Here is a 27140-nt window from a genome sequence, read left to right on the forward strand (position 1 = left end):
CCCGTCACAGCGCCCCCTAGAGTCAGCGCCGAGCCCGTCACAGCGCCCCCGAGAGTCAGCGCCGACCCGGTCACAGCGCCCCCGAGAGTCAGCGACGTGCCCGTCACAGCGCCCCCTAGAGTCAGCGCCGTGCCTGTCACAGCGCCCCCTAAAGTCAGCGCCGAGCCCGTCACAGCGCCCCCTAGAGTCAGCGCAGACCCCGTCACAGCGCCCCCTAGAGTCAGCGCCGAGCCCGTCACAGCGCCCCCTGGAGTCAGCGCCGAGCCCGTCACAGCGCCCCCTAGAGTCAGCGCCGACCCTGTCACAGCGCCCCGGAGAGTCAGCGCCGACCCCGTCACAGTGCCCCCTAGAGTCAGCGCCGAGCCCGTCACAGCGCCCCCAAGAGTCAGCGCCGACTCCGTCACAGCGCCCCCTAGAGTCAGCGCCGAGCCCGTCACAGCGCCCCATGGAGTCAGCGATGAGCCCGTCACAGCGCCCCCCAGCGTCAGCGCCGAGCCCCAAACAGCGCCCCCTGGAGTCAGCGATGAGCCCGTCACAGCGCCCCCTAGAGTCAGCGCCGAGCCCCAAACAGCGCCCCTAGAGTCAGCGCCGAGCCCATCACAGCGCCCCCTAGAATCAGCGCCGTGCCCGTCACAGCGCCCCCTAGAGTCAGCGCCGACCCCGTCACAGCGCCCCCAAGATTCAGCGCCGTGCCCGTCACAGCGCCCCCTAGAGTCAGCGCCGAGCCCGTCACAGCGCCCCCTGGAGTCAGCGCCGACCCCGTCACAGCGCCCCCAAGAGTCACCGCCGAGCCCATCACAGCGCCCCCTAGTGTCAGCGCCGACCCCGTCACAGCGCCCCCTAGAGTCAGCGCCGAGCCCGTCACAGCGCCCCCTAGAGTCAGCGCCGAGCCCGTCACAGCGCCCCCTAGAGTCAGCGCCGACCCGGTCACAGCGCCCCCGAGAGTCAGCGCCGTGCCCGTCACAGCGCCCCCTAGATTCAGCGCCGTGCCCGTCACTGCGCCCCCTGGAGTCAGCGCCGAGCCCGTCACAGCGCCTCCTAGAGTCAGCGCCGACCCCGTCACAGCGCCCCCTGGAGTCAGCGCCGAGCCCGTCACAGCTCCCCCTGGAGTCAGCGCCGAGCCCGTCACAGCGCCCCCTAGAGTCAGCGCCGACCCCGTCACAGCGCCCCCGAGAGTCAGCGCCGACCCCGTCACAGTGCCCCCTAGAGTCAGCGCCGAGCCCGTCACAGAGCCCCCAAGAGTCAGCGCCACTCCGTCACAGCGCCCCCTAGAGTCAGCGCCGAGCCCGTCACAGCGACCCCTGGAGTCAGCGCCGAGCCCGTCACAGCGCCCCCTGGAGTCAGCGCCGTGCCCGTCACAGCGCCCCCTAGAGTCAGCGCCGAGCCCGTCACAGCGCCCCCTGGAGTCAGCGCCGACCCAGTCACAGCGCCCCGTAGAGTCAGCGCCGAGCCCGTCACAGCGCCCCCTAGAGTCAGCGCCGAGCACGTCACAGCGCCCCATAGAGTCAGCGCCGACCCCGTCACAGCGCCCCCTAGAGTCAGCGCCGTGCCCGTCACAGCGCCACCTAGAGTCAGCGCCAAGCACGTCACAGCGCCCCCTAGAGTCAGCGCCGACCCCGTAACAGCGCCCCCTCGAGTCAGCGCCGTCCCCGTCACAGCGCCCCCTGGAGTCAGTTCCGAGCCCGTCACAGCGCCCCCTAGAGTCAGCGCCGAACCCGTCACAGCGCCCCGTAGAGTCAGCGCCGACCCCGTCACAGCGCCCCCGAGAGTCAGCGCCGAGCCCGTCACAGTGCCCCCTAGAGTCAGCGCCGAGCCCGTCACAGCGCCCCCAAGAGTCAGCGTCGACCCCGTCACAGCGCCCCCTAGAGTCAGCGCCGAGCCCGTCACAGCGCCCACGAGAGTCAGCGCTGACCCCGTCACAACGCACCCAAGATTCAGCGCCGACCCCGTCACAGCGCCCCCTAGAGTCAGCGCCGACCCCGTCACAGCGCCCCCTACAGTCAGCGCCGACCCCGTCACAGAGCCCCCGAGAGTCAGCGCCGACCCCGTCACAGCGTCCCCTAGAGTCAGCGCCTAACCCGTCACAGCGCCCCCTGGAGTCAGCGCCGACCCCGTCACAGCGCCCCCTAGAGTCAGCGCCGACCCCGTCACAGCGCCCCCGAGATTCAGCGCCGACCCCGTCACAGCGCCCCCAAGAGTCAGCGCCGAGCCCGTCACAGCGCCACCGAGAGTCAGCGCCGACCCTGTCACAGCGCCCCCGAGATTCAGCGCCGACCCCGTCACGGCGCCCCCTGGAGTCAGTGCCGAGCCCGTCACAGCGCCCCCTGGAGTCAGCGCCGACCCCGTCACAGCGCCCCCGGGAGTCAGCGCCGAGCCCGTCACAGCGCCCCCTAGAGTCAGCGCCGAACCCGTCACAGCGCCCCCTAGAGTCAGCGCCGAGCCCGTCACAGCGCCCCCGAGAGTCAGCGCTGGCCCCGTCACAACGCCCCCAAGAATCAGCGCCGACCCCGTCACAGCGCCCCCTAGAGTCAGCGCCGACCCCGTCACAGCGCCCCCGAGAGTCAGCGCCGAGCCCATCACAGCGCCCCCGAGAGTCAGCGCCGAGCCCGTCACAGCGCCCCCTAGAGTCAGCGACGAGCCCGTCACAGCGCCCCCTAGAGTCAGCGCCGAGCCCTTCACAGCGCCCCCTAGAGTCAGCGCCGTGCCCGTCACAGCGCCCCCTAGAGTCAGCGCCGAGCCCGTCACAGCGACCCCTCGATTCAGCGCCGAGCCCGTCACAGCGCCCCCGAGAGTCAGCGCCGACCCCTTCACAGCGCCCCCTAGAGTCAGCGCCGAGCCCGTCACAGCGCCCCCTAGAGTCAGCGCCGAGCCCGTCACAGCGCCCCCTAGAGTCAGCGCCGACCCGGTCATAGCGCCCCCGAGAGTCAGCGCCGTGCCCGTCACAGCGCCCCCTAGAGTCAGCGCGGAGCCCGTCACAGCGCCCCCTAGAGTCAGCGCCGACCCCGTCACAGCGCCCCCGAGAGTCAGCGCCGAGCCCGTCACAGCGCCCCCTAGAGTCAGCGCCGAGCCCGTCACAGCGCCCCCGAGAGTCAGCGCCGACCCGGTCACAGCGCCCCCGAGAGTCAGCGCCGTGCCTGTCACAGCGCCCCCTAGAGTCAGCGCCGTGCCTGTCACAGCGCCCCCTAGAGTCAGCGCCGAGCCCGTCACAGCGCCCCCTAGAGTCAGCGCAGACCCCGTCACAGCGCCCCCTAGAGTCAGCGCCGAGCCCGTCACAGCGCCCCCTGGAGTCAGCGCCGAGCCCGTCACAGCGCCCCCTAGAGTCAGCGCCGACCCTGTCACAGCGCCCCGGAGAGTCAGCGCCGACCCCGTCACAGTGCCCCCTAGAGTCAGCGCCGAGCCCGTCACAGCGCCCCCAAGAGTCAGCGCCGACTCCGTCACAGCGCCCCCTAGAGTCAGCGCCGAGCCCGTCACAGCGCCCCCTGGAGTCAGCGATGAGCCCGTCACAGCGCCCCCCAGCGTCAGCGCCGAGCCCCAAACAGCGCCCCCTGGAGTCAGCGATGAGCCCGTCACAGCGCCCCCTAGAGTCAGCGCCGAGCCCCAAACAGCGCCCCTAGAGTCAGCGCCGAGCCCATCACAGCGCCCCCTAGAATCAGCGCCGTGCCCGTCACAGCGCCCCCTAGAGTCAGCGCCGACCCCGTCACAGCGCCCCCAAGATTCAGCGCCGTGCCCGTCACAGCGCCCCCTAGAGTCAGCGCCGAGCCCGTCACAGCACCCCCTGGAGTCAGCGCCGACACCGTCACAGCGCCCCCTAGAGTCAGCGCCGAGCCCGTCACAGCGCCCCCTAGATTCAACGCCGAGCCTGTCACAGCGCCCCCTAGTGTCAGCGCCGACCCCGTCACAGCGCCCCCTAGAGTCAGCGCCGAGCCCGTCACAGCGCCCCCTAGAGTCAGCGCCGAGCCCGTCACAGCGCCCCCTAGAGTCAGCGCCGACCCGGTCACAGCGCCCCCGAGAGTCAGCGCCGTGCCCGTCACAGCGCCCCCTAGATTCAGCGCCGTGCCCGTCACTGCGCCCCCTGGAGTCAGCGCCGAGCCCGTCACAGCGCCCCCTAGAGTCAGCGCCGACCCCGTCACAGCGCCCCCTAGAGTCAGCGCCGAGCCCGTCACAGCTCCCCCTGGAGTCAGCGCCGAGCCCGTCACAGCGCCCCCTAGAGTCAGCGCCGACCCCGTCACAGCGCCCCCGAGAGTCAGCGCCGACCCCGTCACAGTGCCCCCTAGAGTCAGCGCCGAGCCCGTCACAGAGCCCCCAAGAGTCAGCGCCGACTCCGTCATAGCGCCCCCTGGAGTCAGCGCCGAGCCCGTCACAGCGCCCCCTGGAGTCAGCGCCGAGCCCGTCACAGCGCCCCCTGGAGTCAGCGCCGTGCCCGTCACAGCGCCCCCTAGAGTCAGCGCCGAGCCCGTCACAGCGCCCCCTGGAGTCAGCGCCGACCCAGTCACAGCGCCCCGTAGAGTCAGCGCCGAGCCCGTCACAGCGCCCCCTAGAGTCAGCGCCGAGCACGTCACAGCGCCCCATAGAGTCAGCGCCGACCCCGTCACAGCGCCCCCTAGAGTCAGCGCCGTGCCCGTCACAGCGCCACCTAGAGTCAGCGCCAAGCACGTCACAGCGCCCCCTAGAGTCAGCGCCGACCCCGTAACAGCGCCCCCTCGAGTCAGCGCCGTCCCCGTCACAGCGCCCCCTAGAGTCAGTGCCGAGCCCGTCACAGCGCCCCCTAGAGTCAGCGCCGAACCCGTCACAGCGCCCCGTAGAGTCAGCGCCGACCCCGTCACAGCGCCCCCGAGAGTCAGCGCCGAGCCCGTCACAGTGCCCCCTAGAGTCAGCGCCGAGCCCGTCACAGCGCCCCCTAGAGTCAGTGTCGAGTCCGTCACAGCGCCCCGAAGAGTCAGCGCCGTGCCCGTCACAGCGCCCCCTAGAGTCAGCGCCGTGCCCGTCACAGCGCCCCCTAGAGTCAGCGCCGACCCCGTCACAGCGCCCCCTAGAGTCAGCGCCGACCCCATCACAGCGCCCCCTCGAGTCAGCGCCGAGCCCGTCACAGCGCCCCCTAGAGTCAGCGCCGACTCCGTCACAGCGCCCTTTGGAATCAGCGCCGACTCCGTCACAGCGCCCGCTGGAGTCAGCGCTGAGCCCGTCACAGCGCCCCCTGGAGTCAGCGGTGAGTCCGTCACAGCGCCCCCGAGAGTCAGTCCCGACCCCATCACAGCGCCCCCTAGAGGCAGCGTCGAGCCCGTCACAGCCCCCCCTCGAGTCAGCGCCGTGCCCGTCACAGCGCCCCCGAGAATGAGCGCCAACCCCGTCACAGCAACCCCGAGCGTCAGCGCCGAGCCCGTCACAGCGCCCCCTAGAGTCAGCGCCGTGCCCGTCACAGCGCCCCCTCGAGTCAGCGCCGAGCCCTTCACAGCGCCCCCTAGAGACAGCGCCGAGCCCTTCACAGCGCCCCCTAGAGTCAGCGCCGTGCCCGTCACAGCGCCCCCTAGAGTCAGCGCCGAGCCCGTCACAGCGCCCCATAGAGTCAGCGCCGACCCCGTCACATAGCCCCCTAGAGTCAGCGCCGAGCCCGTCACAGCGCCCCCTAGAGTCAGCGCCGACCCCGTCACAGCGCCCCCTAGAGTCAGCGCCGACCACGTCACAGCGCCCCCTAGAGTCAGCGCCGAGCCCGTCACAGCTCCCCCGAGAGTCAGCGCCGAGCCCGTCACAGCGCCCCCTAGAGTCAGCGCCGAGCCCGTCACTGCGCCCCCGAGAGTCAGCGCCGTGCCCGTCACAGCGCCCCCTAAAGTCAGCGCCGAGCCCGTCACAGCGCCTCCTGGAGTCAGCGCCGACCCCGTCACAGCGCCACCTAGAGTCAGCGCCGTGCCCGTCACAGCGCCCCCTAGAGTCAGCGCCGTGCCCGTCACAGCGCCCCCTAGAGTCAGCGCCGAGCCCGTCACAGCGCCCCCTAGAGTCAGCGCCGACCCCGTCACAACGCCCCCAAGAATCAGCGCCGACCCCGTCACAGCGCTCCCTAGAGTCAGCGCCGAGCCCGTCACAGCGCCTTCTAGAGTCAGCGCCGTGCCCGTCACAGCGCCCCCGAGAGTCAGCGCCAAGCCCGTCACAGCGCCCCATGGAGTCAGCGCCGACCCCGTCACAGCGCCCCCTAGAGTCAGCGCCGAGCCCGTCACAGCGCCGCCTGGAGTCAGCGCCGAGCCCGTCACAGCGCCCCCTAGAGTCAGCGCCGACCCCGTCACAGCGCCCCCTCGAGTCAGCGCCGAGCCCGTCACAGCGCCCCCGAGAGTCAGCGCCGACCCCGTCACAACGCCCCCAAGAATCAGCGCCGACCCCGTCACAGCGCCCCCTAGAGTCAGCGCCGACCCCGTCACAGTGCCCCCGAGAGTCAGCGCCGAGCCCGTCACAGCGCCCCCTAGAGTCAGTGCCGAGCCCGTCACAGCGCCCCCTAGAGTCAGCGCCGATCCCTTCACAGCACCCCCTAGAGTCAGCGCCGACCCCGTCACTGCGCCCCCGAGAGTCAGCGTCGTGCCCGTCACAGCGCCCCCTAGAGTCAGCGCCGAGCCCGTCACAGCGCCCCCTGGAGTCAGCGCCGACCCCGTCACAGCGCCACCTTGAGTCAGCGCCGTGCCCGTCACAGCGCCCCCTAGAGTCAGCGCCGTGCCCGTCACAGCGCCCCCTAGAGTCAGCGCCGAGCCCGTCACAGCGCCCCCTAGAGTCAGCGCCGACCCCGTCACAACGCCCCCAAGAATCAGCGCCGACCCCGTCACAGCGCCCCCTAGAGTCAGCGCCGAGCCCGTCACAGCGCCTTCGAGAGTCAGCGCCGTGCCCGTCACAGCGCCCCCTAGAGTCAGCGCCAAGCCCGTCACAGCGCCCCATGGAGTCAGCGCCGACCCCGTCACAGCGCCCCCTAGAGTCAGCGCCGAGCCCGTCACAGCGCCGCCTGGAGTCAGCGCCGAGCCCGTCACAGCGCCCCCTAGAGTCAGCGCCGACCCCGTCACAGCGCCCCCTCGAGTCAGCGCCGAGCCCGTCACAGCGCCCCCTAGAGTCAGCGCCGACCCCGTCACAGCGCCCCCTAGAGTCAGCGACGAGCCCGTCACAGCGCCCCCGAGAGTCAGCGCCGACCCCGTCACAGAGCCCCCGAGAGTCAGCGCCGAGCCCTTCACAGCGCCCCCGAGAGTCAGCGTCGAGCCCGTCACAGCGCCCCCTAGAGTCAGCGCCGAGCCCGTCACAGCGCCCCCTCGAGTCAGAGCCGAGCCCTTCACAGCGCCCCCTAGAGTCAGCGCCGTGCCCGTCACAGCGCCCCCTAGAGCCAGCGCCGTGCCCGTCACAGCGCCCCCTAGAGTCAGCGCCGAGCCCGTCACAGCGCCCCCTAGAGTCAGCGCCGACCCCGTCACAACGCCCCCAAGAATCAGCGCCGACCCCGTCACAGCGCCCCCTAGAGTCAGCGCCGAGCCCGTCACAGCGCCTTCTAGAGTCAGCGCCGTGCCCGTCACAGCGCCCCCTAGAGTCAGCGCCAAGCCCGTCACAGCGCCCCATGGAGTCAGCGCCGACCCCGTCACAGCGCCCCCTAGAGTCAGCGCCGAGCCCGTCACAGCGCCCCCTGGAGTCAGCGCCGAGCCCGTCACAGCGCCCCCTGGAGTCAGCGCCGTGCCCGTCACAGCGCCCCCTAGAGTCAGCGCCGAGCCCGTCACAGCGCCCCCTGGAGTCAGCGCCGACCCCGTCACAGCGCCCCGTAGAGTCAGCGCCGAGCCCGTCACAGCGCCCCCTAGAGTCAGCGCCGAGCACGTCACAGCGCCCCATAGAGTCAGCGCCGACCCCGTCACAGCGCCCCCTAGAGTCAGCGCCGTGCCCGTCACAGCGCCACCTAGAGTCAGCGCCAAGCCCGTCACAGCGCCCCCAAGAATCAGCGCCGACCCCGTCACAGCGCCCCCTCGAGTCAGCGCCGTCCCCGTCACAGCGCCCCCTAGAGTCAGTGCCGAGCCCGTCACAGCGCCCCCTAGAGTCAGCGCCGAACCCGTCACAGCGCCCCGTAGAGTCAGCGCCGACCCCGTCACAGCGCCCCCGAGAGTCAGCGCCGAGCCCGTCACAGTGCCCCCTAGAGTCAGCGCCGAGCCCGTCACAGCGCCCCCTAGAGTCAGCGTCGAGTCCGTCACAGCGCCCCGAAGAGTCAGCGCCGTGCCCGTCACAGCGCCCCCTAGAGTCAGCGCCGTGCCCGTCACAGCGCCCCCTAGAGTCAGCGCCGACCCCGTCACAGCGCCCCCTAGAGTCAGCGCCGAGACCGTCACAGCGCCCCCTAGAGTCAGCACCGACCCCGTCACAGCGCCCCCAAGAGTCAGCGCCGAGCCCGTCACAGCGCCCCCTCGAGTCAGCGCCGACCCCATCACAGCGCCCCCTCGAGTCAGCGCCGAGCCCGTCACAGCGCCCCCTAGAGTCAGCGCCGACTCCGTCACAGCGCCCCCAAGAATCAGCGCCGACCCCGTCACAGCGCCCCCTAGAGTCAGCGCCGACCCCGTCACAGTGCCCCGGAGAGTCAGCGCCGAGCCCCTCACAGCGCCCCCGAGAGGCAGCGCCGAGCCCGTCACAGCGCCCCCTGGAGTCAGTGCCGAGCCCGTCACAGCGCCCCCTAGAGTCAGCGCCGATCCCTTCACAGCACCCCCTAGAGTCAGGGCCTTGCCCGTCACAGCGCCCCCTAGAGTCAGCGCCGAGCCCGTCACAGCGCCCCCTAGAGTCAGCGCCGACCCCATCACTGCGCCCCCGAGAGTCAGCGCCGTGCCCGTCACAGCGCCCCCTAGAGTCAGCGCCGAGCCCGTCACAGCGCCCCCTGGAGTCAGCGCCGACCCCGTCACAGCGCCACCTAGAGTCAGCGCCGTGCCCGTCACAGCGCCCCCTAGAGTCAGCGCCGTGCCCGTCACAGCGCCCCCTAGAGTCAGCGCCGAGCCCGTCACAGCGCCCCCTAGAGTCAGCGCCGACCCCGTCACAACGCCCCCAAGAATCAGCGCCGACCCCGTCACAGCGCCCCCTAGAGTCAGCGCCGAGCCCGTCACAGCGCCTTCGAGAGTCAGCGCCGTGCCCGTCACAGCGCCCCCTAGAGTCAGCGCCAAGCCCGTCACAGCTAACCATGGAGTCAGCGCCGACCCCGTCACAGCGCCCCCTAGAGTCAGCGCCGAGCCCGTCACAGCGCCGCCTGGAGTCAGCGCCGAGCCCGTCACAGCGCCCCCTAGAGTCAGCGCCGACCCCGTCACAGCGCCCCCTCGAGTCAGCGCCGAGCCCGTCACAGCGCCCCCTAGAGTCAGCGCCGACCCCGTCACAACGCCCCCAAGAATCAGCGCCGACCCCGTCACAGCGCCCCCTAGAGTCAGCGCCGACCCCGTCACAGTGCCCCGGAGAGTCAGCGCCGAGCCCATCACAGCGCCCCCTAGAGTCAGTGCCGAGCCCGTCACAGCGCCCCCTAGAGTCAGCGCCGATCCCTTCACAGCACCCCCGAGAGTCAGCGCCTTGCCCGTCACAGCGCCCCCTAGAGTCAGCGCCGAGCCCGTCACAGCGCCCCCTAGAGTCAGCGCCGACCCCGTCACAACGCCCCCGAGAATCAGCGCCGACCCCGTCACAGCGCCCCCTAGAGTCAGCGCCGACCCCGTCACAGCGCCCCCGAGAGTCAGCGCCGAGCCCGTTACAGCGCCCCCTAGAGTCAGCGCCGAGCCCGTCACAGCGCCCCCTAGAGTCAGCGCCGAGCCCGTCACAGCGTCCCCTGGAGTCAGCGCCGAGCCCGTCACAGCGCCCCCTAGAGTCAGCGCCGTGCCCGTCACAGCGCCCCCTAGAGTCAGCGCCGTGCCCGTCACAGCGCCCCCTGGAGTCAGCGCCAAGCCCGTCACAGCGCCCCCTGGAGTCAGCGCCGACCACGTCACAGCGCACCCTAGAGTCAGCGCCGAGCCCGTCACAGCGCCCCCTGGAGTCAGCGCCGACCCCGTCACAGCGCCCCCTAGAGTCAGCGCCGAGCCCGTCACAGTGCCCCCGAGAGTCAGCGCCGAGCCCGTCACAGCGCCCCCGAGAGTCAGCGCCGAGCCCGTCACAGCGCCCCCTAGAGTCAGTGCCGAGCCTGTCACTGCGCCCCCTAGAGTCAGCGCCGATCCCTTCACAGCGCCCCCTAGAGTCAGCGCCGTGCCCGTCACAGCGCCCCCTGGAGTCAGCGCAAAGCCCGTCACAGCGCCCCCTAGAGTCAGCGCCGACCCCGTCACAGCGCCCCCTGGAGTCAGCGCCGAGCCCGTCACAGCGCCCCCTAGAGTCAGCGCCGAGCCCGTCACAGCGCCCCCTAGAGTCAGCGCCGACCCGGTCACAGCGCCCCCGAGAGTCAGCGCCGTGCCCTTCACAGCGCCCCCTAGAGTCAGCGCCGTGCCCGTCACAGCGCCCCCTTGAGTCAGCGCCGAGCCCGTCACAGCGCCCCCTGGAGTCAGCGCCGAGCCCGTCACAGCGCCCCCAAGAGTCAGCGCCGACCCCGTCACAGCGCCCCCGAGAGTCAGCGCCGACCCCGTCACAGTGCCCCCTCGAGTCAGCGCCGATCCCGTCACAGCGCCCCCAAGAGTCAGCGCCGACTCCGTCACAGCGCCCCCTAGAGTCAGCGATGATCCCGTCACAGCGCCCCCCCAGCGTCAGCGCCGAGCCCCAAACAGCGCCCCCTGGAGTCAGCGATGAGCCCGTCACAGCGCCCCCTAGAGTCAGCGCCGAGCCCCAAACAGCGCCCCCTAGAGTCAGCGCCGAGCCCGTCACAGCGCCCCCTGGAGTCAGCGCCGAGCCCGTCACAGCGCCCCCTAGAGTCAGCGCCGAGCCCGTCACAGCGCCCCCTTGAATCAGCGCCGACTCCGTCACAGCGCCCCCTAGAGTCAGCGCCGACCCTGTCACAGCGCCCCCTAGAGTCAGCGCCGAGACTGTCACAGCGCCCCCTAGAGTCAGCACCGACCCCGTCACAGCGCACCCTTGAATCAGCGCCGAGCCCGTCACAGCGCCCTCTAGAGTCAGCGCCTACCCCGTCACAGCGCCCCGAAGAGTCAGCGCCGTGCCCGTCACAGCGCCCCCTAGAGTCAGCGCTGTGCCCGTCACAGCGCCCCCTAGAGTCAGCGCCGACCCCGTCACAGCGCCCCCTAGAGTCAGCGCCGAGACCGTCACAGCGCCCCCTAGAGTCAGCACCGACCCCGTCACAGCGCACCCTTGAATCAGCGCCGACTCCGTCACAGCGCCCCCTAGAGTCTGCGCCGACCCTGTCACAGCGCCCCCTCGAGTCAGCGCCGAGCCCGTCACAGCGCCCCCTAGAGTCAGCGCCGACTCCGTCAAAGCGCCCCTTAGAATCAGCGCCGACTCCGTCACAGCGCCCCCTGGAGTCAGCGCTGAGCCCGTCACAGCGCCCCCTGGAGTCAGCGGTGAGTCCGTCACAGCGCCCCCGAGAGTCAGTCCCGACCCCATCACAGCGCCCCCAAGAGGCAGCGGCGAGCCCGTCACAGACCCCCTCGAGTCAGCGCCGTGCCCGTCACAGCGCCCCCTAGAATGAGCGCCAACCCCGTCACAGCACCCCCTAGCATCAGCGCCGAGCCCGTCACAGCGCCCCCTGGAGTCAGCGCCGACCCCGTCACAGCGCCACCTAGAGTCAGCGCCGTGCCCGTCACAGCGCCCCCTAGAGTCAGCGCCGTGCCCGTCACAGCGCCCCCTAGAGTCAGCGCCGACCCCGTCACAACGCCCCCAAGAATCAGCGCCGACCCCGTCACAGCGCCCCCTAGAGTCAGCGCCGAGCCCGTCACAGCGCCTTCTAGAGTCAGCGCCGTGCCCGTCACAGCGCCCCCTAGAGTCAGCGCCAAGCCCGTCACAGCGCCCCATGGAGTCAGCGCCGACCCCGTCACAGCGCCCCCTAGAGTCAGCGCCGAGCCCGTCACAGCGCCGCCTGGAGTCAGCGCCGAGCCCGTCACAGCGCCCCCTAGAGTCAGCGCCGACCCCGTCACAGCGCCCCCTCGAGTCAGCGCCGAGCCCGTCACAGCGCCCCCGAGAGTCAGCGCCGACCCCGTCACAACGCCCCCAAGAATCAGCGCCGACCCCGTCACAGCGCCCCCTAGAGTCAGCGCCGACCCCGTCACAGTGCCCCGGAGAGTCAGCGCCGAGCCCATCACAGCGCCCCCGAGAGGCAGCGCCGAGCCCGTCACAGCGCCCCCTGGAGTCAGTGCCGAGCCCGTCACAGCGCCCCCTAGAGTCAGCGCCGATCCCTTCACAGCACCCCCTAGAGTCAGGGCCTTGCCCGTCACAGCGCCCCCTAGAGTCAGCGCCGAGCCCGTCACAGCGCCCCCTAGAGTCAGCGCCGACCCCATCACTGCGCCCCCGAGAGTCAGCGCCGTGCCCGTCACAGCGCCCCCTAGAGTCAGCGCCGAGCCCGTCACAGCGCCCCCTGGAGTCAGCGCCGACCCCGTCACAGCGCCACCTAGAGTCAGCGCCGTGCCCGTCACAGCGCCCCCTAGAGTCAGCGCCGTGCCCGTCACAGCGCCCCCTAGAGTCAGCGCCGAGCCCGTCACAGCGCCCCCTAGAGTCAGCGCCGACCCCGTCACAACGCCCCCAAGAATCAGCGCCGACCCCGTCACAGCGCCCCCTAGAGTCAGCGCCGAGCCCGTCACAGCGCCTTCGAGAGTCAGCGCCGTGCCCGTCACAGCGCCCCCTAGAGTCAGCGCCAAGCCCGTCACAGCTAACCATGGAGTCAGCGCCGACCCCGTCACAGCGCCCCCTAGAGTCAGCGCCGAGCCCGTCACAGCGCCGCCTGGAGTCAGCGCCGAGCCCGTCACAGCGCCCCCTAGAGTCAGCGCCGACCCCGTCACAGCGCCCCCTCGAGTCAGCGCCGAGCCCGTCACAGCGCCCCCTAGAGTCAGCGCCGACCCCGTCACAACGCCCCCAAGAATCAGCGCCGACCCCGTCACAGCGCCCCCTAGAGTCAGCGCCGACCCCGTCACAGTGCCCCGGAGAGTCAGCGCCGAGCCCATCACAGCGCCCCCTAGAGTCAGTGCCGAGCCCGTCACAGCGCCCCCTAGAGTCAGCGCCGATCCCTTCACAGCACCCCCGAGAGTCAGCGCCTTGCCCGTCACAGCGCCCCCTAGAGTCAGCGCCGAGCCCGTCACAGCGCCCCCTAGAGTCAGCGCCGACCCCGTCACAACGCCCCCGAGAATCAGCGCCGACCCCGTCACAGCGCCCCCTAGAGTCAGCGCCGACCCCGTCACAGCGCCCCCGAGAGTCAGCGCCGAGCCCGTTACAGCGCCCCCTAGAGTCAGCGCCGAGCCCGTCACAGCGCCCCCTAGAGTCAGCGCCGAGCCCGTCACAGCGTCCCCTGGAGTCAGCGCCGAGCCCGTCACAGCGCCCCCTAGAGTCAGCGCCGTGCCCGTCACAGCGCCCCCTAGAGTCAGCGCCGTGCCCGTCACAGCGCCCCCTGGAGTCAGCGCCAAGCCCGTCACAGCGCCCCCTGGAGTCAGCGCCGACCCCGTCACAGCGCACCCTAGAGTCAGCGCCGAGCCCGTCACAGCGCCCCCTGGAGTCAGCGCCGACCCCGTCACAGCGCCCCCTAGAGTCAGCGCCGAGCCCGTCACAGTGCCCCCGAGAGTCAGCGCCGAGCCCGTCACAGCGCCCCCGAGAGTCAGCGCCGAGCCCGTCACAGCGCCCCCTAAAGTCAGTGCCGAGCCTGTCACTGCGCCCCCTAGAGTCAGCGCCGATCCCTTCACAGCGCCCCCTCGAGTCAGCGCCGTGCCCGTCACAGCGCCCCCTGGAGTCAGCGCAAAGCCCGTCACAGCGCCCCCTAGAGTCAGCGCCGACCCCGTCACAGCGCCCCCTGGAGTCAGCGCCGAGCCCGTCACAGCGCCCCCTAGAGTCAGCGCCGAGCCCGTCACAGCGCCCCCTAGAGTCAGCGCCGACCCGGTCACAGCGCCCCCGAGAGTCAGCGCCGTGCCCTTCACAGCGCCCCCTAGAGTCAGCGCCGTGCCCGTCACAGCGCCCCCTGGAGTCAGCGCCGAGCCCGTCACAGCGCCCCCTGGAGTCAGCGCCGAGCCCGTCACAGCGCCCCCAAGAGTCAGCGCCGACCCCGTCACAGCGCCCCCGAGATTCAGCGCCGACCCCGTCACAGTGCCCCCTCGAGTCAGCGCCGATCCCGTCACAGCGCCCCCAAGAGTCAGCGCCGACTCCGTCACAGCGCCCCCTAGAGTCAGCGATGATCCCGTCACAGCGCCCCCCCAGCGTCAGCGCCGAGCCCCAAACAGCGCCCCCTGGAGTCAGCGATGAGCCCGTCACAGCGCCCCCTAGAGTCAGCGCCGAGCCCCAAACAGCGCCCCCTAGAGTCAGCGCCGAGCCCGTCACAGCGCCCCCTGGAGTCAGCGCCGAGCCCGTCACAGCGCCCCCTCGAGTCAGCGCCGAGCCCGTCACAGCGCCCCCTTGAATCAGCGCCGACTCCGTCACAGCGCCCCCTAGAGTCAGCGCCGACCCTGTCACAGCGCCCCCTAGAGTCAGCGCCGAGACCGTCACAGCGCCCCCTAGAGTCAGCACCGACCCCGTCACAGCGCACCCTTGAATCAGCGCCGAGCCCGTCACAGCGCCCTCTAGAGTCAGCGCCTACCCCGTCACAGCGCCCCGAAGAGTCAGCGCCGTGCCCGTCACAGCGCCCCCTAGAGTCAGCGCTGTGCCCGTCACAGCGCCCCCTAGAGTCAGCGCCGACCCCGTCACAGCGCCCCCTAGAGTCAGCGCCGAGACCGTCACAGCGCCCCCTAGAGTCAGCACCGACCCCGTCACAGCGCACCCTTGAATCAGCGCCGACTCCGTCACAGCGCCCCCTAGAGTCAGCGCCGACCCTGTCACAGCGCCCCCTCGAGTCAGCGCCGAGCCCGTCACAGCGCCCCCTAGAGTCAGCGCCGACTCCGTCAAAGCGCCCCTTAGAATCAGCGCCGACTCCGTCACAGCGCACCCTGGAGTCAGCGCTGAGCCCGTCACAGCGCCCCCTGGAGTCAGCCGTGAGTCCGTCACAGCGCCCCCGAGAGTCAGTCCCGACCCCATCACAGCGCCCCCAAGAGGCAGCGTCGAGCCCGTCACAGACCCCCTCGAGTCAGCGCCGTGCCCGTCACAGCGCCCCCTAGAATGAGCGCCAACCCCGTCACAGCACCCCCTAGCATCAGCGCCGAGCGCGTCACAGCGCCCCCTGGAGTCAGCGCCGACCCCGTCACAGCGCACCCTGGTGTCAGCGCCGAGCCCGTCACAGCGCCCCCCGGAGTCAGCGCCGTGCCCGTCACAGCGCCCCCTAGAGTCAGCGCCGTGCCCGTCACATCGCCCCCTCGAGTCAGCGCCGAGCCCTTCACAGCGCCCCCTAGAGTCAGCGCCGAGCCCTTCACAGCGCCCCCTAGAGTCAGCGCCGTGCCCGTCACAGCGCCCCCTCGAGTCAGCGCCGAGCCCGTCACAGCGCCCCATAGAGTCAGCGCCGACCCCGTCACAGCGCCCCCTAGAGTCAGCACCGAGCCCGTCACAGCGCCCCCTAGAGTCAGCGCCGACCCCGTCACAGCGCCCCCTAGAGTCAGCGCCGACCACGTCACAGCGCCCCCTAGAGTCAGCGCCGAGCCCGTCACAGCGCCCCTGAGAGTCAGCGCCGACCCCGTCACAGCGCCCCCGAGAGTCAGCGCCGAGCCCATCACAGCGCCCCCTAGAGTCAGCGCCGAGCCCGTCACAGCGCCCCCTAGAGTCAGCGCCGAGCCCGTCACAGCGCCCCCTAGAGTCAGCGCCGAGCCCGTCACTGCGCCCCCGAGAGTCAGCGCCGTGCCCGTCACAGCGCCCCCTAGAGTCAGCGCCGAGCCCGTCACAGCGCCCCCTGGAGTCAGCGCCGACCCCGTCACAGCGCCACCTAGAGTCAGCGCCGTGCCCGTCACAGAGCCCCCGAGAGTCAGTGCCGTGCCCGTCACAGCGCCCCCCAAAGTCAGCGCCGAGCCCGTCACAGCGCCCCCTAGAGTCAGCGCCGACCCCGTCACAACGCCCCCAAGAATCAGCGCCGACCCCGTCACAGCGCCCCCTAGAGTCAGCGCCGAGCCCGTCACAGCGCCTTCTAGAGTCAGCGCCGTGCCCGTCACAGCGCCCCCTAGAGTCAGCGCCAAGCCCGTCACAGCACCCCATGGAGTCAGCGCCGACCCCGTCACAGCGCCCCCTGGAGTCAGCGCCGAGCCCGTCACAGCGCCGCCTGGAGTCAGCGCCGACCCCGTCACAACGCCCCCAAGAATCAGCGCCGACCCCGTCACAGCGCCCCCTAGAGTCAGCGCCGACCCCGTCACAGTGCCCCGGAGAGTCAGCGCCGAGCCCATCACAGCGCCCCCGAGAGTCAGCGCCGAGCCCGTCACAGCGCCCCCTGGAGTCAGTGCCGAGCCCGTCACAGCGCCCCCTAGAGTCAGCGCCGATCCCTTCACAGCACCCCCTAGAGTCAGCGCCGTGCACTTCACAGCGCCCCCTAGAGTCAGCGCCGAGCCCGTCACAGCGCCCCCTAGAGTCAGCGCCGACCCCGTCACAACGCCCCCGAGAATCAGCGCCGACCCCGTCACAGCGCCCCCTAGAGTCAGCGCCGACCCCGTCACAGCGCCCCCGAGAGTCAGCGCCGAGCCCGTTACAGCGCCCCCTAGAGTCAGTGCCGAGCCCGTCACAGCGTCCCCTAGAGTCAGCGCCGAGCCCGTCACAGCGTCCCCTGGAGTCAGCGCCGAGCCCGTCACAGCGCCCCCTAGAGTCAGCGCCGTGCCCGTCACAGCGCCCCCTAGAGTCAGCGCCAAGCCCGTCACAGCGCCCCCTGGAGTCAGCGCCGACCCCGTCACAGCGCACCCTAGAGTCAGCGCCGAGCCCGTCACAGCGCCCCCTGGAGTCAGCGCCGACCCCGTCACAGCGCCCCCTAGAGTCAGCGCCGAGCCCGTCACAGCGCCCCCTACAGTCAGCGGTTAGTCCGTCACAGCGCCCCCTAGAGTCAGCGCCAACCCCGTCACAGCACCCCCTGGAGTCAGCGGCCAGCCCGTCACAGCGCCCCCTAGAGTCAGCGCCGAGCCCGTCACAGCGCCCCCTAGAGTCAGCGCCGAGCCCGTCACAGCGCCCCCTGGATTCAGCGCCGACCCCGTCACAGCGCCCCCTGGAATCAGCGCCGACCCCGTCACAGCGCCCCCTAGAGTCAGCGCAAACCCCGTCACAGCGCCCCCTCGTGTCAGCGCCGAGCCCGTCACAGCGCCCCCTAGAGTCGGCGCCGATTCCGTCACAGCGCCCCCTGGAGTCAGCGCTGAGCCCGTCACAGCGCCCCCTGGAGTCAGCGCTGAGCCCGTCACAGCGCCCCCTGGAGTCAGCGGTGAGTCCGTCACAGCGCTCCCGAGGGTCAGCGCCGACCCCGTCACAGCGCCCCCTGGAGTCAGCGCCGAGCCCGTCACAGCGCCCCCTGGAGTCAGCGCCGTGCCCGTCACAGCGCCCCCTAGAATGAGCGCCAACCCCGTCACAGCACCCCCTAGAGTCAGCGCCGAGCCCGTCACAGCGCCCCCTGGAGTCAGCGCCGAGCCCGTCACAGCGCCGACTCCGTCACAGCGCCCCCGAGAGTCAGCGCCGACCCCGTCACAACGCCCCCAAGAATCAGCGCCGACCCCGTCACAGCGCCCCCTAGAGTCAGCGCCGACCCCGTCACAGTGCCCCGGAGAGTCAGCGCCGAGCCCATCACAGCGCCCCCTAGAGTCAGTGCCGAGCCCGTCACAGCGCCCCCTAGAGTCAGCGCCGATCCCTTCACAGCACCCCCGAGAGTCAGCGCCTTGCCCGTCACAGCGCCCCCTAGAGTCAGCGCCGAGCCCGTCACAGCGCCCCCTAGAGTCAGCGCCGACCCCGTCACAACGCCCCCGAGAATCAGCGCCGACCCCGTCACAGCGCCCCCTAGAGTCAGCGCCGACCCCGTCACAGCGCCCCCGAGAGTCAGCGCCGAGCCCGTTACAGCGCCCCATAGAGTCAGCGCCGAGCCCGTCACAGCGCCCCCTAGAGTCAGCGCCGAGCCCGTCACAGCGTCCCCTGGAGTCAGCGCCGAGCCCGTCACAGCGCCCCCTAGAGTCAGCGCCGTGCCCGTCACAGCGCCCCCTAGAGTCAGCGCCGTGCCCGTCACAGCGCCCCCTGGAGTCAGCGCCAAGCCCGTCACAGCGCCCCCTGGAGTCAGCGCCGACCCCGTCACAGCGCACCCTAGAGTCAGCGCCGAGCCCGTCACAGCGCCCCCTGGAGTCAGCGCCGACCCCGTCACAGCGCCCCCTAGAGTCAGCGCCGAGCCCGTCACAGTGCCCCCGAGAGTCAGCGCCGAGCCCGTCACAGCGCCCCCGAGAGTCAGCGCCGAGCCCGTCACAGCGCCCCCTAGAGTCAGTGCCGAGCCTGTCACTGCGCCCCCTAGAGTCAGCGCCGATCCCTTCACAGCGCCCCCTCGAGTCAGCGCCGTGCCCGTCACAGCGCCCCCTGGAGTCAGCGCAAAGCCCGTCACAGCGCCCCCTAGAGTCAGCGCCGACCCCGTCACAGCGCCCCCTGGAGTCAGCGCCGAGCCCGTCACAGCGCCCCCTAGAGTCAGCGCCGAGCCCGTCACAGCGCCCCCTAGAGTCAGCGCCGACCCGGTCACAGCGCCCCCGAGAGTCAGCGCCGTGCCCTTCACAGCGCCCCCTAGAGTCAGCGCCGTGCCCGTCACAGCGCCCCCTGGAGTCAGCGCCGAGCCCGTCACAGCGCCCCCTGGAGTCAGCGCCGAGCCCGTCACAGCGCCCCCAAGAGTCAGCGCCGACCCCGTCACAGCGCCCCCGAGAGTCAGCGCCGACCCCGTCACAGTGCCCCCTCGAGTCAGCGCCGATCCCGTCACAGCGCCCCCAAGAGTCAGCGCCGACTCCGTCACAGCGCCCCCTAGAGTCAGCGATGATCCCGTCACAGCGCCCCCCCAGCGTCAGCGCCGAGCCCCAAACAGCGCCCCCTGGAGTCAGCGATGAGCCCGTCACAGCGCCCCCTAGAGTCAGCGCCGAGCCCCAAACAGCGCCCCCTAGAGTCAGCGCCGAGCCCGTCACAGCGCCCCCTGGAGTCAGCGCCGAGCCCGTCACAGCGCCCCCTAGAGTCAGCGCCGAGCCCGTCACAGCGCCCCCTTGAATCAGCGCCGACTCCGTCACAGCGCCCCCTAGAGTCAGCGCCGACCCTGTCACAGCGCCCCCTAGAGTCAGCGCCGAGACCGTCACAGCGCCCCCTAGAGTCAGCACCGACCCCGTCACAGCGCACCCTTGAATCAGCGCCGAGCCCGTCACAGCGCCCCCTGGAGTCAGCGCCGAGCCCGTCACAGCGCCCCCAAGAGTCAGCGCCGACCCCGTCACAGCGCCCCCGAGAGTCAGCGCCGACCCCGTCACAGTGCCCCCTCGAGTCAGCGCCGATCCCGTCACAGCGCCCCCAAGAGTCAGCGCCGACTCCGTCACAGCGCCCCCTAGAGTCAGCGATGATCCCGTCACAGCGCCCCCCCAGCGTCAGCGCCGAGCCCCAAACAGCGCCCCCTGGAGTCAGCGATGAGCCCGTCACAGCGCCCCCTAGAGTCAGCGCCGAGCCCCAAACAGCGCCCCCTAGAGTCAGCGCCGAGCCCGTCACAGCGCCCCCTGGAGTCAGCGCCGAGCCCGTCACAGCGCCCCCTAGAGTCAGCGCCGAGCCCGTCACAGCGCCCCCTTGAATCAGCGCCGACTCCGTCACAGCGCCCCCTAGAGTCAGCGCCGACCCTGTCACAGCGCCCCCTAGAGTCAGCGCCGAGACCGTCACAGCGCCCCCTAGAGTCAGCACCGACCCCGTCACAGCGCACCCTTGAATCAGCGCCGAGCCCGTCACAGCGCCCTCTAGAGTCAGCGCCTACCCCGTCACAGCGCCCCGAAGAGTCAGCGCCGTGCCCGTCACAGCGCCCCCTAGAGTCAGCGTTGCGCCCGTCACAGCGCCCCCTAGAGTCAGCGCCGACCCCGTCACAGCGCCCCCTAGAGTCAGCGCCGAGACCGTCACAGCGCCCCCTAGAGTCAGCACCGACCCCGTCACAGCGCACCCTTGAATCAGCGCCGACTCCGTCACAGCGCCCCCTAGAGTCAGCGCCGACCCTGTCACAGCGCCCCCTCGAGTCAGCGCCGAGCCCGTCACAGCGCCCCCTAGAGTCAGCGCCGACTCCGTCAAAGCGCCCCTTAGAATCAGCGCCGACTCCGTCACAGCGCCCCCTGGAGTCAGCGCTGAGCCCGTCACAGCGCCCCCTGGAGTCAGCGGTGAGTCCGTCACAGCGCCCCCGAGAGTCAGTCCCGACCCCATCACAGCGCCCCCAAGAGGCAGCGTCGAGCCCGTCACAGACCCCCTCGAGTCAGCGCCGTGCCCATCACAGCGCACCCTAGAATGAGCGCCAACCCCGTCACAGCACCCCCTAGCATCAGCGCCGAGCGCGTCACAGCGCCCCCTGGAGTCAGCGCCGACCCCGTCACAGCGCACCCTGGTGTCAGCGCCGAGCCCGTCACAGCGCCCCCCGGAGTCAGCGCCGTGCCCGTCACAGCGCCCCCTAGAGTCAGCGCCGTGCCCATCACATCGCCCCCTCGAGTCAGCGCCGAGCCCTTCACAGCGCCCCCTAGAGTCAGCGCCGAGCCCTTCACAGCGCCCCCTAGAGTCAGCGCCGTGCCCGTCACAGCGCCCCCTCGAGTCAGCGCCGAGCCCGTCACAGCGCCCCATAGAGTCAGCGCCGACCCCGTCACAGCGCCCCCTAGAGTCAGCACCGAGCCCGTCACAGCGCCCCCTAGAGTCAGCGCCGACCCCGTCACAGCGCCCCCTAGAGTCAGCGCCGACCACGTCACAGCGCCCCCTAGAGTCAGCGCCGAGCCCGTCACAGCGCCCCTTAGAGTCAGCGCCGACCCCGTCACAGCGCCCCCGAGAGTCAGCGCCGAGCCCATCACAGCGCCCCCTAGAGTCAGCGCCGAGCCCGTCACAGCGCCCCCTAGAGTCAGCGCCGAGCCCGTCACAGCGCCCCCTAGAGTCAGCGCCGAGCCCGTCACTGCGCCCCCGAGAGTCAGCGCCGTGCCCGTCACAGCGCCCCCTAGAGTCAGCGCCGAGCCCGTCACAGCGCCCCCTGGAGTCAGCGCCGACCCCGTCACAGCGCCACCTAGAGTCAGCGCCGTGCCCGTCACAGAGCCCCCGAGAGTCAGTGCCGTGCCCGTCACAGCGCCCCCTAGAGTCAGCGCCGAGCCCGTCACAGCGCCCCCTAGAGTCAGCGCCGACCCCGTCACAACGCCCCCAAGAATCAGCGCCGACCCCGTCACAGCGCCCCCTAGAGTCAGCGCCGAGCCCGTCACAGCGCCTTCTAGAGTCAGCGCCGTGCCCGTCACAGCGCCCCCTAGAGTCAGCGCCAAGCCCGTCACAGCACCCCATGGAGTCAGCGCCGACCCCGTCACAGCGCCCCCTAGAGTCAGCGCCGAGCCCGTCACAGCGCCGCCTGGAGTCAGCGCCGACCCCGTCACAACGCCCCCAAGAATCAGCGCCGACCCCGTCACAGCGCCCCCTAGAGTCAGCGCCGACCCCGTCACAGTGCCCCGGAGAGTCAGCGCCGAGCCCATCACAGCGCCCCCGAGAGTCAGCGCCGAGCCCGTCACAGCGCCCCCTGGAGTCAGTGCCGAGCCAGTCACAGCGCCCCCTAGAGTCAGCGCCGATCCCTTCACAGCACCCCCTAGAGTCAGCGCCGTGCACTTCACAGCGCCCCCTAGAGTCAGCGCCGAGCCCGTCACAGCGCCCCCTAGAGTCAGCGCCGACCCCGTCACAACGCCCCCGAGAATCAGCGCCGACCCCGTCACAGCGCCCCCTAGAGTCAGCGCCGACCCCGTCACAGCGCCCCCGAGAGTCAGCGCCGAGCCCGTTACAGCGCCCCCTAGAGTCAGTGCCGAGCCCGTCACAGCGCCCCCTAGAGTCAGCGCCGAGCCCGTCACAGCGTCCCCTGGAGTCAGCGCCGAGCCCGTCACAGCGCCCCCTAGAGTCAGCGCCGTGCCCGTCACAGCGCCCCCTAGAGTCAGCGCCAAGCCCGTCACAGCGCCCCCTGGAGTCAGCGCCGACCCCGTCACAGCGCACCCTAGAGTCAGCGCCGAGCCCGTCACAGCGCCCCCTGGAGTCAGCGCCGACCCCGTCACAGCGCCCCCTAGAGTCAGCGCCGAGCCCGTCACAGCGCCCCCTACAGTCAGCGGTTAGTCCGTCACAGCGCCCCCTAGAGTCAGCGCCAACCCCGTCACAGCACCTCCTGGAGTCAGCGGCCAGCCCGTCACAGCGCCCCCTAGAGTCAGCGCCGAGCCCGTCACAGCGCCCCCTAGAGTCAGCGCCGAGCCCGTCACAGCGCCCCCTGGAGTCAGCGCCGAGCCCGTCACAGCGCCCCCTGGAGTCAGCGCCGACCCCGTCACAGCGCCCCCTAGAGTCAGCGCCGAGCCCGTCACAGCGCCCCCTACAGTCAGCGGTTAGTCCGTCACAGCGCCCCCTAGAGTCAGCGCCAACCCCGTCACAGCACCCCCTGGAGTCAGCGGCCAGCCCGTCACAGCGCCCCCTAGAGTCAGCGCCGAGCCCGTCACAGCGCCCCCTAGAGTCAGCGCCGAGCCCGTCACAGCGCCCCCTGGATTCAGCGCCGACCCCGTCACAGCGCCCCCTGGAATCAGCGCCGACCCCGTCACAGCGCCCCCTAGAGTCAGCGCAAACCCCGTCACAGCGCCCCCTCGTGTCAGCGCCGAGCCCGTCACAGCGCCCCCTAGAGTCGGCGCCGATTCCGTCACAGCGCCCCCTGGAGTCAGCGCTGAGCCCGTCACAGCGCCCCCTGGAGTCAGCGCTGAGCCCGTCACAGCGCCCCCTGGAGTCAGCGCCGTGCCCGTCACAGCGCCCCCTAGAATGAGCGCCAACCCCGTCACAGCACCCCCTAGAGTCAGCGCCGAGCCCGTCACAGCGCCCCCTGGAGTCAGCGCCGAGCCCGTCACAGCGCCGACTCCGTCACAGCGCCCCCTGGAGTCAGCGCCGAGCCCGTCACAGCGCCCCCCAGACTCAGCGCCGTGCCCGTCACAGCGCCCCCTAGAGTCAGCGCCGAGCCCGTCACAGCGCCCCCTGGAGTCAGCGCCGACCCCGTCACAGCGCCCCCTAGAGTCAGCGCCGAGCCCGTCACAGCGCCCCCTGGAGTCAGCGCCGACCCCGTCACAGCGCCGCCTGGAGTGAGCGCCGACCCCGTCACAGCGCCACCTGGAGTCAGCGCCGAGCCCGTCACAGCGCCCCCTAGAGTCAGCGCCGAGCCCGTCACAGCGCCCCCTAGAGTCAGCGCCGAGCCCGTCACAGCGCCCCCTAGAGTCAGCGCCGAGCCCATCACAGCGCCACCTGGAATCAGCGCCGAGCCTGTCACAGCGCCCCCTAGAGTCAGCGCCGTGCCCGTCACAGCACCCCCTAGAGTCAGCGCCGACCCCGTCACAGCGCCCCCTCGAGTCAGCGCCGACCCCGTCACAGCTCCCCATGGAGTCAGCACCGAGCCCGTCACAGCGCCCCCTCGAGTCAGCGCCGAACCCGTCACAGCGCCCCCTAGAGTCAGCGCCGACCCCGTCACAGCGCCCCCTGGAGTCAGCGCCGACCCCATCACAGTGCCCCCTAGAGGCAGCGCCGAGCCCGTCACAACGCCCACTAGAGTCAGCGCTGAGCCCGTCACAGCGCCCCCTAGAGTCAGCGGTGAGACCGTCACAGCGTCCCCTAGAGTCAGCGCCGTGCCCGTCACAGCGCCCCCTAGAGTCAGCTGTGAGTCCGTCACAGCGCCCCCTACAGTCAGCAGTAAATCCGTCACAGCGCCCCCTAGAGTCAGCGCCAACCCCGTCACAGCACCCCCTGGAGTCAGCGGCCAGCCCGTCACAGCGCCCCCTGGAGTCAGCGGCCAGCCCGTCACAGCGCCCCCTAGAGTCAGCGGCCAGCCCGTCACAGCGCCCCCTAGAGTCAGCGCCGACTCCGTCACAGCGCCCGCTAGAGTCAGCGCCTTGCCCGTCACAGCGCCCCATGGAGTCAGCGGTGATCCCGTCACAGCGCCCCCTAGAGTCAGCACCGAGCCCGTCACAGCGCCCCCTACAGTCAGCGCTGAGTCCGTCACAGCGCCCCCTAGAGTCAGCGCCAACCCCGTCACAGCACCCCCTAGAGTCAGCGGCCAGCCCGTCACAGCGCCCCCTAGAGTCAGCGGCCAGCCCGTCACAGCGCCCCCTGGAGTCAGCGCTGATCCCGTCACAGCGCCCCCTAGAGTCAGCGCCGAGCCCGTCACAGCGCCCCCTAGAGTCAGCGCCCAGCCCATCACAGCGCCCCCCTCGAGTCAGCGCCGACCCCGTCACAGCGCCCCCCAGAGTCTGCGCCGAGACCGTCACAGCGCCCCCCAGAGTCAGCGCCGAGACCGTCACAGCGCCCCCCAGAGTCAGCGCCGAGACCGTCACAGCGCCCCCCAGAGTCAGTGCCGACCCCGTCACAGCGCCCCCTCGAGTCAGCGCCGACCCCGTCACAGCTCCCCATGGAGTCAGCACCGAGCCCGTCACAGCGCCCCCTCGAGTCAGCGCCGAACCCGTCACATCGCCCCCTAGAGTCAGCGCCGACCCCGTCACAGCGCCCCCTGGAGTCAGCGCCGACCCCGTCACAGTGCCCCCTAGAGGCAGCGCCGAGCCCGTCACAACGCCCCCTAGAGTCAGCGCTGAGCCCGTCACAGCACCCCCTGGAGTCAGCGGTGAGACCGTCACAGCGCCCCCTAGAGTCAGCGCCGTGCCCGTCACAGCGCCCCCTGGAGTCAGCGGTGAGTCCGTCACAGCGCCCCCTACAGTCAGCAGTAAATCCGTCACAGCGCCCCCTACAGTCAGCGCTGAGTCCGTCACAGCGCCCCCTAGAGTCAGCGCCAACCCCGTCACAGCACCCCCTAGAGTCAGCGGCCAGCCCGTCACAGCGCCCCCTAGAGTCAGCGGCCAGCCCGTCACAGCGCCCCCTGGAGTCAGCGCTGATCCCGTCACAGCGCCCCCTAGAGTCAGCGCCGAGCCCGTCACAGCGCCCCCTAGAGTCAGCGCCCAGCCCATCACAGCGCCCCCCTCGAGTCAGCGCCGACCCCGTCACAGCGCCCCCCAGAGTCTGCGCCGAGACCGTCACAGCGCCCCCCAGAGTCAGCGCCGAGACCGTCACAGCGCCCCCCAGAGTCAGCGCCGAGACCGTCACAGCGCCCCCCAGAGTCAGTGCCGACCCCGTCACAGCGCCCCCTCGAGTCAGCGCCGACCCCGTCACAGCTCCCCATGGAGTCAGCACCGAGCCCGTCACAGCGCCCCCTCGAGTCAGCGCCGAACCCGTCACATCGCCCCCTAGAGTCAGCGCCGACCCCGTCACAGCGCCCCCTGGAGTCAGCGCCGACCCCGTCACAGTGCCCCCTAGAGGCAGCGCCGAGCCCGTCACAACGCCCCCTAGAGTCAGCGCTGAGCCCGTCACAGCGCCCCCTAGAGTCAGCGGTGAGACCGTCACAGCGCCCCCTAGAGTCAGCGCCGTGCCCGTCACAGCGCCCCCTGGAGTCAGCGGTGAGTCCGTCACAGCGCCCCCTACAGTCAGCAGTAAATCCGTCACAGCGCCCCCTGGAGTCAGCGGCCAGCCCGTCACAGAGCCCCCTGGAGTCAGCGGCCAGCCCGTCACAGCGCCCCCTAGAGTCAGCGGCCAGCCCGTCACAGCGCCCCCTAGAGTCAGCGCCGACTCCGTCACAGCGCCCGCTAGAGTCAGCGCCTTGCCCGTCACAGCGCCCCATGGAGTCAGCGGTGATCCCGTCACAGCGCCCCCTAGAGTCAGCACCGAGCCCATCACAGCGCCCCCTACAGTCAGCGGTGAGTCCGTCACAGCGCCCCCTAGAGTCAGCGCCAACCCCGTCACAGCGCCCCCTAGAGTCCGCGGCCAGCCCGTCACAGCGCCCCCTGGAGTCAGCGCTGATCCCGTCACAGCGCCCCCTAGAGTCAGCGCCGAGCCCGTCACAGCGCCCCCTAGAGTCAGCGCCCAGCCCATCACAGCGCCCCCCTCGAGTCAGCGCCGACCCCGTCACAGCGCCCCCCAGAGTCTGCGCCGAGACCGTCACAGCGCCCCCCAGAGTCAGCGCCGAGACCGTCACAGCGCCCCCCAGAGTCAGCGCCGAGACCGTCACAGCGCCCCCCAGAGTCAGTGCCGACCCCGTCACAGCGCCCCCTAGAGTCTGCGCCGACCCCGTCACAGCGCCCCCAAGAGTCTGCGCCGACCCCGTCACAGCGCCGCCTAGAGTCAGCGCCGACACTGTCACAGCGCCCCCCAGATTCAGCGCCGAGCCCGTCACAGCGCCTTCTAGAGTCAGCGCCGTGCCCGTCACAGCGCCCCCTAGAGTCAGCGCCAAGCCCGTCACAGCGCCCCATGGAGTCAGCGCCGACCCCGTCACAGCGCCCCCTAGAGTCAGCGCCGAGCCCGTCACAGCGCCGCCTGGAGTCAGCGCCGAGCCCGTCACAGCGCCCCCTAGAGTCAGCGCCGACCCCGTCACAGCGCCCCCTCGAGTCAGCGCCGAGCCCGTCACAGCGCCCCCTCGAGTCAGCGCCGAGCCCGTCACAGCGCCCCCTCGAGTCAGCGCCGACCCCGTCACAGCGCCCCCTAGAGTCAGCGCCGACCCCGTCACAGCGCCCCCTCGAGTCAGCGCCGAGCCCGTCACAGCAACCCCCCCCCCTCCCGGTGTCAGCAGAGAATCAGTCACAGCACCCCCCTCAGAGTCAACGGTGAGCTAGTCTCAGTGCCCCCCCCCCCCCCCCCCGCCCCCAGAGTCAGCAGTGAGTCAGTCACAGCGACCCCCAGGTTTAGCATGAGCTCACTGAAGTTTCCCATGCCTGGCATCATCCTCTTTAATCTGCATTGTTTGCTCTCTATGGCTTTAATGTCCTTTCTGTAATGGGGTATCCAAACCTGCACGCAGTACTTCAACTGTGGCCTAACCAGTGCTTTACATAATTTCATTACTTGTTTACTCTTGCACTCCATGCCAAAATTTATGCAACCAAAATTTGACTGGCCCTTTTTATGGCTTTGCGTAACTAATTAAGATCAATGGCTCGTTG

At 71.2% G+C, this 27140-nt stretch overlaps 2 protein-coding genes across 2 annotated transcripts; both read right to left on the reverse strand.

Annotated features, from left to right (window-relative positions):
- Positions 1-17590: 17590 nt before the first annotated feature.
- On the reverse strand, positions 17591-20349 carry LOC137326847 (perilipin-4-like). Its single transcript, XM_067992227.1, has 4 exons — positions 20023-20349; positions 19686-19911; positions 19124-19501; positions 17591-18081 (listed from the first exon to the last, which is right to left on the reverse strand). The coding sequence occupies exons 1-4, from the start codon at positions 20347-20349 to the stop codon at positions 17591-17593; spliced, it is 1422 nt and encodes a 473-aa protein (XP_067848328.1).
- A 32-nt stretch (positions 20350-20381) lies between these two features.
- LOC137326848 (perilipin-4-like) lies at positions 20382-25878 on the reverse strand. Its single transcript, XM_067992228.1, has 6 exons — positions 25578-25878; positions 25089-25526; positions 24329-24997; positions 23200-24237; positions 21137-21580; positions 20382-20689 (listed from the first exon to the last, which is right to left on the reverse strand). The coding sequence occupies exons 1-6, from the start codon at positions 25876-25878 to the stop codon at positions 20382-20384; spliced, it is 3198 nt and encodes a 1065-aa protein (XP_067848329.1).
- Positions 25879-27140: the final 1262 nt, after the last annotated feature.

Source organism: Heptranchias perlo, chromosome 11 (assembly GCF_035084215.1).
Source record: "Heptranchias perlo isolate sHepPer1 chromosome 11, sHepPer1.hap1, whole genome shotgun sequence".
Lineage (NCBI taxonomy): Eukaryota > Metazoa > Chordata > Chondrichthyes > Hexanchiformes > Hexanchidae > Heptranchias > Heptranchias perlo.

Bases quoted from the DNA above. Each gene is read 5' to 3' on its own strand.
- LOC137326848 (XM_067992228.1), bottom strand. From the start codon at position 25,878: ATGGGCTCGGTGCTGACTCTAGGGGGCGCTGTGACGGGATCACCGCTG. The intron at 25,527-25,577 runs GCACGGCGCTGA...CGCTGACTCTAG, and splicing joins TCCAGGGGGCGCTGTGACGG to GGGGCGCTGTGACGGGCTCA. The intron at 24,998-25,088 runs GTGACGGGCTCG...CGCTGACTCTAG, and splicing joins CGCTGACTCTAGGGGGCGCT to GGGGCGCTGTGACGGGCTGG.
- LOC137326847 (XM_067992227.1), bottom strand. From the start codon at position 20,349: ATGGGGTCGGGACTGACTCTCGGGGGCGCTGTGACGGACTCACCGCTG. The intron at 19,502-19,685 runs GCTCGGCGCTGA...CGCTGACTCTAG, and splicing joins TCTAGGGGGCGCTGTGACGG to GGGGCGCTGTGACGGAGTCG. The intron at 18,082-19,123 runs GCTCGGCGCTGA...CGCTGACTCCAG, and splicing joins TCTAGGGGGCGCTGTGACGG to GGGACGCTGTGACGGGCTCG.